General features: G+C 44.7%; 1 protein-coding gene across 1 annotated transcript in view; it reads left to right on the plus strand.

The window, feature by feature from the left end:
* LOC106816871 (leucine-rich repeat-containing protein 16A-like) overlaps positions 1 to 12,198 on the plus strand; it is a gene marked incomplete in the record, with an annotated part of 42,577 nt that overhangs the window by 7,349 nt on the left and 23,030 nt on the right. The window contains 14 exon segments of the mRNA XM_014821512.1: positions 1,003 to 1,111; positions 1,902 to 1,979; positions 2,662 to 2,855; positions 3,622 to 3,773; positions 4,194 to 4,293; positions 4,600 to 4,657; positions 5,004 to 5,104; positions 6,083 to 6,220; positions 7,116 to 7,209; positions 7,737 to 7,835; positions 8,111 to 8,239; positions 9,257 to 9,436; positions 10,213 to 10,331; positions 11,577 to 11,664. Coding sequence (XP_014676998.1) covers positions 1,003 to 1,111; positions 1,902 to 1,979; positions 2,662 to 2,855; positions 3,622 to 3,773; positions 4,194 to 4,293; positions 4,600 to 4,657; positions 5,004 to 5,104; positions 6,083 to 6,220; positions 7,116 to 7,209; positions 7,737 to 7,835; positions 8,111 to 8,239; positions 9,257 to 9,436; positions 10,213 to 10,331; positions 11,577 to 11,664 — 1,639 coding nt within the window.

Genomic DNA, 12,198 nt, shown 5'->3' on the forward strand with positions numbered 1-12,198 from the left:
AAGGAGATCCTGACGAGATCGCGTTCGTGAGCGCGGCGAGACCCTTGGGCGTGGCGCCGACGCATTCACAGACACGCTGCTCATCTCGTGTCATTTTACCCGGCGACCGGCGGACGGCCAGGCCAAGCACGAGAACCTGAACGCCAAACAAGACGACGGTGACTACTGCTGCTGCTAATGCTTATGTATGATGATGCCATCGATGATGATGTTGCTTCACTGCTGCTCTGCCTCGATGGGCTACTCGATGCTACTGCTGCTGCTTAAGTCGCTTATGCGAAGGTGATTGATGATTGGCTAGCCCCATGATGATGATGTGTGCCTAGCTGCGCATGTGTCGGCACTGCGATGCCATCCCACTTGCATGCTACTGCTTGCCTGCTAATGCTTCTGATGATGATGATGAGCTGCTCAGATGATGATGTTGCTGAACTCCGCTCTGCTGCTGATGCTACTGATGCTACTGCTGCTGCTAATGCTTATGATGATGATGATGATGCTGCTCATGATGATGATGTTGCTACTGCTGCTGCTGCTGATGCTACTGATGCTACTGGTGCTGGTGGTAGTGCTGCTGCTGCTGCTGCTGCTGCTGCTGCTGATGCTACTGATGCTGGTGCTGCTGCTGTTCCTACTGCTGCTGCTGCTGCTGCTGCTGGTGGTGGCACTGCTGTGGTGGTGCTGCTGCTGCTTCTGCTGCTGGTGGTGATGGTAGTGCTGCCGCTACTGCTATTCCTACTACTGCTGCTACTGCTGTTACTGCTACTACTGCTACTGCTGCTGCTACTACTTCTGCTACTGCAGCTGCTGCTGTTACTACTGCTTCTACTATTATTGTTACCATTATTAGAAATGCAATTTTTTAAATGATGGCTACACCACTCTACGCCCTCATGCGCAAACCTCTGCGGGCAACTATCCAGACAGTGCTGACTCAGCATCTCTAAACATTTCCCCCCATCGCGGATCGACCTCAACCTTTGTCATTTGCATTTCTATTAGCACGTTTATCAGTACCTTTGTCCTCGAGGTGGTTACCGCTAAGGTCGAGCGCTGTCACACGACTGTTGGCACTGAGCAGGGCTGTGGACAGCTTCTGCACAAAATCCCTGCAACGCAATGTAGAGAGACAATGTGACGAGTGACAGGACCACACACGCGCGTCTAGCTACGTAACTAGCTATGTCTCGTAGGCAGCCATTTTAATCCGATACGATTCTTCTTCCTTGCAGTAACATGACCCAACGTTTTTGGAGTGGGTTGGTAGGTAGCTGTCTGTCGGGCAGGCTACTAGTACTAGGTACCAAGTACCAGTACTAGGGACGTGACAGGCTTCCTGACCTGGTTACTCTCCCCTACTGTAACATGAACCAACGTTTTGGGAGTGGGTTGGTAGGTAGGCAGAACATTTCCGTAATCCCGGTGAATGTTGTATATGATAATATTTATTATTTGTGTACATATATCAGTTGAATAATCGCAAACCAAGTATTAGGTTTGAGACCTTTTCACTTATTATGATGCGGGTGTGTCATGTACTAGTGTGTGTGTGTGTGTGCGTGCGTACGTGCGTGGGTGCGTGCGTGCGTGCGTACGTATGCCTGCGCATGTGGGTTAGTATTGTATACCTGAATGGATAAGCTCACTTGCAGCTGTGATAAGTTTGTGTTATGCACCTCTATCACAACCAAGAACGTGTTAAGACAATATTTATGGCAACAATACTATTCTACCTTACAGTAAAATGGCTGTGACTGCATTTCATTACAACTCGTCAAACTGTCGTTTAAAGACACGATCATTCATCATAGGATTTTCTTGGAAGGGAAAACCCAAGCGGAATACCTTGATACTTGTTAATGCTACATTCTTGAATACACCTGACACATTTACTTTCACAGGTACTCACGTCTTTCCTAGTGCAGGCTTCATCGTTATCACACCTGAACATCTCGTCCATGGACTGTCCACTAGAAACGGTAGGTGTATCGGTTATAATAATTCCTCACGAATCTGTCTATCTCTTCATCCTTTTATTCGACTAATTGTTTGTTGGTGGTAGCCATTGTCTAGTGGAAGGACGCGAGGAAGTCACATAGCTTTGCATCTTGCTTTAGTTATTTTGTGATTTTTTGGAAATAATTGCATATTTTTACATCTTGCTTTATTTAAAAAATGATTTTTGTAATTTTTCTGGCGATGATCTAATAAATAATGGACTCAGTGGTTAATGAAATCAATAATAATTCCTCACATATCACCCTTCGACTATTTATTTGATCCTAATCGTTTTATTTCATCCTAATCTAATTCTATCCTATATTTGTGTCTCTCTCACTCAGGTGATTGCAGTTGTTTTGTAATAATCGTGTATCTTTGCATCTTGCTTTGTTTTTTTCAGTTTGGATCTTTTTTGCAATAATCGCATATCCTTGAATCATGTTTAAGTTTTTAAAAAGCTTTTTTTAAAGTTTTTTGTCTTTTCTGTCTCGCTTGCACACAGATGTTTGCATTTCTTTTGTAATAATCATGTATCTTTTCATCTTGCTTTGTTTTTTTTTCATTTAGATTTTTTTTGACAACAATCGCATATCTTTGCACCTCGCTTTTGTTATTTTTTATTTTTTTTATATTTTTTTTTTTGCCTCTCCCTCCCGGCAGGTGTTTGCGACACTCATGCAGAGCTGCTGTCCGACCCTATCCAGCATCGACCTCTCGATGAACCCGTTCCAGTCACGCTCGTCGCGGGACAAGCTCGCCGTCGTGCTCTCCTGCGTCAAGGACTTCTTCGCCTCCTGTCACTCGCTGCGGGACGTCAAACTCGCGGGGTGTCGACTCCCTACCGACGTCATCAAGTGAGCATCTCTCGTCGCGGCGGGCGGGGGAAGGCATGGTTGTCGCAGCCTGAGTGGGGGGAGTCGTCTAGGGATGTAGGCTCTGGGGGAGGGGGAGGGGGCGTAGGCTCTGGGAAGAGGAGGAGAGGGTGTATGCAGAGTTTTGTCACCGGTCAGGGTACTGCCACGATCTAAACAATGAGAATGCGTTGTCAGCTGGACGGTTCGCGCGTTTCCGATGCGATCCTACGCTTTTCCGAGTTCCAGTTTAATTGTGTTAACGAGGTTAAGGCGTGATTAGGCTTGAGCTGTTAGCATGTTTCGAAGTGTCTGATTAGAATAAGGAGAAAATCGTTTTATAGATATTCAGTAGTTTTCTTGCGTTAGTATCTTGAACAGGTAGTGAGATGGCATTAAGAGTTTCAATCGTAAATTCAATCGTAAACGCAGCAGCAGCAGCAGTAGTAGTAGTAGTAGCAGCAGCAGCAGCAGCAGCAGCAGCAGTAGTAGTAGCAGCAACAGCAGCAGCAGCAGCAGCAGCAGCAGTAGTAACAGCAGCACCAGCAGCAGTAGTAACAGTGGCAGCAGCAGCAGCAGCAGCAGCAGTAGTAACAGCAGCAGCAGCAGCAGCAGCAGCAGCAGTAGTAACAGCAGCAGCAGTAGCAACAGCTTGAAACTTGCATGTATCGTGCCATGTTTTGTCGGTCGTCCGTCTGTTTCCCTCTCCGCTGCATACGGCTCTTATTCCCCCGCGTACGGCTATCATTCTGGCTTCACCTGTTCGCAGGTGCGTGTTGCTGGGCATCGCTTGCAACAAGAAGCTGCACGGCGTGTCGTTAGACCTGAGCGCTAACGAGATGAGGAAGGATGGAGCGTACCTGCTGGACGTTGTCCTGCCCGGAATCACCAACATCGTCAGCCTGGACATCAGCGACAACGGTAACGACGCTGACGCTGATGATGATTATGGTGATGGCGATGATGACGGCGACGACGACGATGATAATGATGATGGTGATGGTGACGATGATGATGATGACAATGATGATGACGGCGACGACGACGATGATAATGATGATGGTGATGGTGACGATGATGATGATGAGGGTGGCGACGACGACGATGATGATGACGGTGATTATGATGATGATGAGATGTGCAAGGATGGAGCGTACCTTCTGAGCATTGTCCTGCCCGGTATCACCAACATGGACATGGGCTTGTTTCATAATGATAGCAACAACAACAACAACAACAGCAACAACACTGATAATAATAGTATATATATACGAATAATAATTATTATTATCATAATAATAAAAACGGAATTTTGGAATGTTGTATCGTGTATTTTGGCAGGTTTCGATAATGAGTCCTCGGTCGTATGCACTGCGTTGAGTAGGAACAAGTCGATACGGCATGTCGCCATGGGGAAGAACTTCAACAGCATCAAGCCAAGGTAGGTCTCAGCGTCTGTGTCTGTGTGGGGTTGTCGTTATGTGCGCAGGGGGCACCTGAATGTTATCTAGTATACATGAAATCTCATCTCATCTCAGCTACAAGGTAGCAGCAGGAGGCAATGCTTGTGCTTCAAAAACCAATGATTTGCTGCTATTTGGAAATGTTAAAAGTTAAAAGATTTTGTTGAATGTGTTTTCATAAGTGTATGAGATGTTGTGTGGCAGACAAGGCGTGTATAGATTACACATTGTGTAGTGTAAAGAAACTATCTCTCATGTGCAAGTTTTGATGTACATCGTTTCAGAAATCTGCTACCACAAATATTGGAGTATGTGGTGCAAACAATCCAAACCGAGAATTCGGTAAGCGCCTGTTACGTGATTAATCTTTACATTAATTTTCTGCTTAATCATTAATCTTAATCATTAATCTTAATCATTAATCTTAACACATCGATAATTAATTTGTAATCGTTAATCTTCTTCTGCATGGGAACATGTTAGCGTATCATTGATAAATCATCAAGCTATCACCTTTCCAACAAAAGTGTAAAAATGAATAGTGAAACGCCATTTAAATTGGTGCCATTCGCGATTCACGTACCTGGAAATTACCTGGAATTACCTGGATGTACCTGGAATTTAATCACAACATGAAGTGGCTGGCGTTCGGCATGCGTTTGCTCAGTTGTTATTTTCTCTCCAGCAGATAGAATCGATCTCGCTGGCCGACTCTAAGCTGAAGGTGGACACGTGTGTGATCATAAACGCGCTCGGGAGCAACAACACCCTGTCGCACATCGACCTGAGGTGTGCCTCGCTAATACAGCCAACTCTCACATCACCCACCAACCCTCGGGGACCCTCCGTTTAGTTCGGTTTGCTGTGAAGTGTGGTATATTGAGCGGGCTTTATCTCTGGCATATCTTACATGCCTCAGATGGTGTTGGGACTTTAAATCATCCGGTTTTATGTGAGGATCGGTTTATAGGGAGGGGGGGGGCTATTTCAGGCATATCTTACATGCCTCAGATGGTGTTGGGGCTTTAAAAATCATCCGGTTTAATATGAGATTTGGATTTGAAGGGAGTGGGTTTGGAATTTGGAGAGTTGACTGTACGTGCGCGTGAGTTTGCTCATAATTCAGAATGAATCTGATGTAAGAGTATCACTCCTCCCATGCTTCATCATTTCATACATGATTGCTAGTCCTGAAGAAAGCATGTAGGAAACAGGCGCGGATTTAGGCCGGTTTGCACCGGTTTCCAGAAACCGGTCACAGGCTGGGTATCTTCAGAATTGACCTTCAAAATTCACCAGAATGCACCAAATATAGCCTAATTTTTTTTTAATTCCCGGGGGGGCATGCCCTCGGACCCCCCTAGCTGTGACTAGAACTATGGAAACTGGTCACCCAAACCCTCTGGATCCGCCCCTGGGAAATTCATGCAATCGTAGGATGTACTACCACATCCTGGGCCCAACGTTTAGGTCGTCGAAGATTTTATTATTATAAATTTTTCATTTTAATGTTTACCCGCTATAACTCGACGCTGTAATCGCCAACTTTCATAATAAAGTCAGTTCACCACATTTGTAATTCAGCTGAAATGCTTTCACACCAATCGATTAATTTGCTCAAATTTTTAACACAAAAATTGCGCGCCCTTAAAAAGGTGAGCATTACCTAGGCGAGTTATCAGGACGGTCGGTCGTGTTACGCGAGTAGTCACCTGTCATTACTGTCCTGAACTCGCTTTTTGATTCACGCTTGCCGCACGCTCGCAGTGGTAACCTGATGGGACACAGCGGCGCGAAGATGTTGGCAAAGGCGCTTCAGATCAACACGAAGCTGACATCTCTCGCCTGGGATCGCAACAACACCAACGCGCAGGACTTCATCGAAGTCGCACATGCCATGGAGAAGTAAGTGCTAGGGAGCGAGTATACGGCTGCAGGCACATACACATACAGTAATATATGCTGTAGTAAGGGTATATATACAGTGATCTTATACATTTGTGATACATGGATGCGGGGGCGAATGTACAAAAAAGAAAATGGGGGCGATCGTATACGTGTGTGATGAGGAAGAACTTATCATGTGCAATAGCAGCACGTGGAGCGAAAATATGATCTAATTCAGGTCGCAGTCGTATTCATCATTGTCCTCTTCATTGATCGTCATGTTGTTGTTTAGTAATCTACTCAACATCTAGTGACACTCTACACTCTACGGCACTAGTCGACATTCTACATCGAGTGACTGAATTGTCGTTTCGCCCGCCATCACTTCTATTTATTTTGTTTTATTTGTTTTAATTTTATCAGTATTGTCTATGAACTTTTTCAATTAATATGTTACCTCCAAAATGTAATTCATTAGTGTAAATAATGTAAATTGAATTAAGGGGTATTGCAATCTTATACATGTGTGATAGGGAAAAACCGATTAAATGAAATAGGGTGTGAGCATGAAGAGTGAAAATATTATCCAGCCGTTATTTGCGTTTAATGGTTTGAAATCCTGTTGTGGTAATTCACAGGTGGTAACATAATGATCTCATAATGTAATATTGTCGTACTGCGAGTTCCTTTCGCTCGTGTTGTTTTTGTTCTTGTTGAAATTTTCAATCTAAATTTTCAAAAAATCTCAAATTATCTACAAAACTCTGGACTGCACGCACCATCGTGTTTGAGGGTAGAGCGTAACAATTGGAGTCCCCTGATCAAAACTTAACATCTGCCCCTATGAAGTTGCAGTCTCAGCATCGGGCGCGGATGTTACTATGGTTACGGCGTGTTTATCGTTCTCTTGCAGGAACTACACGCTACAGTTTATGCACCTGCCCCTCGTGGACATGGCTAGTGCTGCCAAAGAAAACCTGGAGAAGACCGAGAAGGCATTGAAGAAGGCAAGTTTATGTTCCGCGGTTAATGCAGTGTCATGTTATGGGTATTATGTACCGCGATTAGATGTGAAGAATCTGATTGTTTCTCATAGTCGGTTTAGTCTTTTCTGCTGGGATGTATAAATGCAACTGATTCTATTTCCAGTTGAAGACCATGTAGTATTACCGTAAAATTTTGAATAGCTGGTGCCCGTTGTCAGAAATGAAATTAGTCTTCACAGTAGTCTTAACATTAGTCTTTAACATTAGTTTTAACGTTAACCTTTTCTAGAAGACTTGACCTCTATGCACTCCGAATGAGAAGCTCGTAACGTGACCTTAATGTTTCTGTCAACGATCGTTTCTGTCAACGTTAAAACTAATGTTAAGACGAATTTCGTTTCTGACAACGGCCGCTTGTTGAAATTATTGCTAAAAAGTCGCACGCCTTTCATTCTTCTTCATTTACCATGCTCTCGATGAATTTGGACACTCGCACGTGAATTTTCCCTGGGTGTTTAGAACGTGTCTGTTCTCTCGGCGCGTTGCAGATCGAGGAATACATGTTCAGAAACAGAGCTCCGCAGAAGATGTCCAGCGATCAGTTGTTTCGGCTGCAGCAAGGCATCCTGCTAGGCTCCACCCAACACGTAGGTTACACGCCGCGTATGATGGTGTGTGTTTGTGGCGCAGGCCAGCAAACGTAGTCTGTTTTATTCAGCTGAATATTCGGTGTTCTGTACATGATGGTGGTGCGTTTGTGGTAAGGATTAATAGAAACATAATCAGTTTTTTTTCAGTTGAACATTCTGCATTCCATAGATGGTGGTTTGTGTTTGTGGTAAAGATTAGAAACAAACAGTTTATCAGATCGCTGATAAGGAACACAGTCTGTATTTTTACTTTAATATTCTGTCTTCTGTAGATGGTGGACATGCTTGTGATGAAGATCAGAGAGGACCAGGAGATGCTCAAGAAATCTCCCCACGAGTCGATACGACATGACCTTGAGGCTGCGGACAGGCTAGCAGACGATGCAGCCAGGTGCAAGCAGGTACAGTGGTTCCCGTATAGAATAGCCTCGTTCACACGAGACCTCGTATTTATGAAATACGGTATTTGCGAAATACCGAATCTGAGACAAATACGCGGCCGAGCGTTCACACGCTGATTCGCGGCTCCAGAAATACGGTATTTGCGAGCTGCGAGCTGCTTTAAACAATCAAGCGAACAATGCGAAATAAACAATGCAATGCGCACCAACTGCCGATAAAATACGTAGACTGGTCCGCGCTCGACAGTTCCACTCGCGTTACACTGGAACTGTTGAGCGCGGACCAGTCTATAAAATATGCGGCTTCAGAAATCCGGTATTTAGCGTTCACATGAGGAAATGCGCGGTCCAAGAGATCCGGTATTTCTCAAGCACGGCAAATTATTCGGGGGTCTGGGAAGCTGCGTATTTACATCAAATACCGGATCTGTTTAGATACCGTATTTCTTGGACCTCGCATTTTGCCTCGTGTGAACGCTAAATACCGAATTTCTTGCTACGTGTGAACGCGGCTATTGTAGTTTTAAGCATGGTCTTCTTTGCTCTCTATCCCTCACCGTTCCACCACCACTCTTTCTTTTGTTGTCGTAGAACCGTTCGTTGTAATCTCGTGTAACCCTGAGAATCAAGACATTTGTTGCGTGTGATTTTTTAAGTGGACAAGTATATATCTACAAAAACGTTTGTGGTTTTTGAGTAGGATGAATCCATGCATTTTCGAACTGTTTCCGTGTGAAGGTATAGATGTAGGGGAACGGTAGCTAGGAAGATATAGACATATAAATATGTATTTATTTGCGAGGGGGTAAATAGCAGTCAGTATAAAGCTTACTATAGAATCTTATTATATTTTATTGTTGTCATTATTTAGGCTATTAATTTGTGTTCATGTTTCATTTCCCTTTTCCGCCGTTCCGGCACATCATGTTTGGAAGTTGCCTTCCGCAAGTGGAATGCAGTCTAACCGAGAAAAAACTCTCACATGGCTTAAACCAAGATCGAACTTTGTGATTTCAGCTGCTGCCTAACCTGTATCACGTGGCGGTGTCCGGCGACACGAGCGGCAGCAGCATTGAGCGTAAGCTGCAGGAGATAGCCAACGACCTTACGAAGGTCGTCGAGAAGCACATGGAGGAGAACCTGCGCAGCATGATCGCGTGCGCCGAGCAGCTCTGTCCAAACTCCGTCACGGGCCAGGTGTGTGCGGCGGCGCGGGCTGCTGATGCCGCCACCGCCGTAAATCCTGATCGATTGTGTAACGCCTAGTCGAGTGGTTCCCAACCTTTTCACCACCAAGAACCCCTTTTATTTAAATTAATTTTCCCACGAACCCCAGTATATTTTATAGCTAAAACATCTACCCTGCAGAACCAATGTTGCCATACTGAGTTGATAATATTACAGCCAAGAACAACGAAATGTGAAATTTTTAAAGTTTATCTTTAGTAGCCTTATCGTGAGTAATTATACATTTTACACTGGAGCCTTTTGAAATTTTTAACTTAGCTCACGGACCCCCAGTACTACCTTTGCGGACACCGGTACGGGAACCCCAGGTTGGGAACCACTGGCCTTGTCAAACGATTCACGAATCATTCGCAAGAACTCGCTGCTTTGTAGGAAAATTACCTTGTAATGCAGCGTAACCATATTTGTAGTGTAATAAATTGGTTCCGTTACGAAAGCTAGTGATCTGTCATGGTAGAAATTGTTAAGTTGTTTAACGAAAACTGGTTTTATCGCAAAAGTTGTACTTACCACGGCTCAGTTACTGCGATTTTTAGCAGTTTTGCACGAGTTGTGGCAGTATCTAAATTCTAATCAAAGTGGGGATGTTCTCTTTGGACACCCTTATATTGTATGAAACCTGTAATGCTTGTGCTTGGTACATAAGTACTTAATAAGTAACACGACGATTGATTCAACTCAACCCTGGGCTGTGCAGTGATGCGCGTATTGTTTGTGCATTGTAGGAGCTATTCCAGGAGTCGCTGTCGAAGATTTACAGTCCCGAAATGTTTCCCCAGGCGAAGGATTTGGTGAACACGGCAATATTACTGCAGGCGGCGCCACCTATACTAAATAAGATCAGGTATATGTGATTCTTGGTATATGAGATCAGGTATTCTTGATCAGTAAAGATGTTTGTGCTCTAACCACGTACCTGCATTGTTCAGTAACTTGTGTATGATGCGTTCAGCGATATCTCTAATAATATACGTAGCCCACTCATACGATCACGGATAACAGACGGCTAAGGAACTCATTATTACATATGCGTATTAGCCAATGAGAATACATTTTAACTCCCCGCGTGCACCCATGAGCTTGTTTAACGATCTCTCCCACAGAATGGCGGAATCATATAAAGCACGTATATGAATAAGCCTGTGCATGTTTAGCATGTTAAAAACAAGGCATCGTCCATGTATGCGTTTTATTAACAGAATTACCTGTCGTAGGTATGCAACATTACCTACATTAATGGATGCAATACTGTGTCTGTGTGCTTGTGGTAGATTATAACCCGTGTACCGTCATAGCCCACCGTCATTCTGCTTGAACATGAGTTATTTTGTGTTAAGGGGTTGCGTCTGTGATACAGCATGTAGATAGAGTGCTGCCTTGCAGTGTAACATGTGCTGCAGATGTTGCATGATCATGATAGCCTCTCTCTGACCGGTGATAATTGCACGGATACATCACCCCAAGCATACCTCTCCCACTCTATAAACTACCTCCACCCTTACCTATAAACTACCTCTACCCTAACCTATAAACTACCTCCACCCTTACCTATAAACTACCTCCACCCTTACCTATAAACTACCTCCACGTTTACCTAACCTCCCTACCTCAGCATACCTCTCCCACTCTATAAACTACCTCCACCCTTACTTCACCTCTCACCCCAGCATACCTATCTCCCACCCCACAAACTGCATTTACTTCTACATTCCTATCCATCAACCTAACATCACTCTGCTGCCCCAGTGACTAGGTACTTCACCTTCTCCCATCACCCACTCCCCTCATCCTCACATATCCTCCCCTCTCTCTCACGTTGGATGGGACCTCCCTCTACTACTACGTACTTCACCTACCTAAGTTTATAACCTTCTCCCATCGCCCACTCCCCTTATTCTCACATATCCTCCCTTCTCTCTCACGTTGGATGGGACCTCCCTCTACTACTACGTACTTCACCTACCTAAGCTTATAACCTTCTCCCATCACCCACTCCCCTCATCCTCACATATCCTCCCCTCTCTCTCGCCCTTACGTAACCTCCCTCTACTACTAATAGCATGTGTTTTTGTGCGTGTGTTGCATGCAGTGAGATGACGCTGTCGCTGGCAGCGCAGATTTCAGACAAGGTCATGGACGAGGTGCTCGAGTCACTGTCAAAAATGCACAAGAATCTGGTGAGTGTGTGCCAAAGATCGGCAGGTGGTTGGGGCAGAGAAAAAATTTCTTTTTTTTACGGGAGCCCTTTTTCAAAAGTCTGTGGAAGAAATAGCTCTCGTCGGAAATTCTACGGGAGCTATTTTGAGCCTCACGGGAGCGATTTCGGAGGTTTGAAGAGCTAATCGCTTATTGCTCCTGTGTATTTCTTACCCTGGGTTTGGGGGAGAAGGGGGAAGTGTGTTTGCGCCGGCGCGCGTGCGTTAGCTAGCGAACGAGCACGGCTTCCTTTGTTCCGCCGCCGCGGGGTTACGCGGAAATGTACGAGGCAACCCGGCGACGAATCTTGGCTTGCTAGCGCTGCCGCTGTTTCAATTTTTCAATTTCTATTTCTATTTTAATTTCAATAAAGCTGTGAACGTTGTTCGTACGATTATTTCCGTGCTTTATACTGCATCACAACGCGCCACAGAGATTCCATGCATGTCCCGTATCAGTTGAATACATGTTATAATCACACACACACGAGTATACATTGAGTATACACACGCTCG

This window comes from Priapulus caudatus, unplaced genomic scaffold (assembly GCF_000485595.1).
Source record: "Priapulus caudatus unplaced genomic scaffold, Priapulus_caudatus-5.0.1 Scaffold1514, whole genome shotgun sequence".
Lineage (NCBI taxonomy): Eukaryota > Metazoa > Priapulida > Priapulimorpha > Priapulimorphida > Priapulidae > Priapulus > Priapulus caudatus.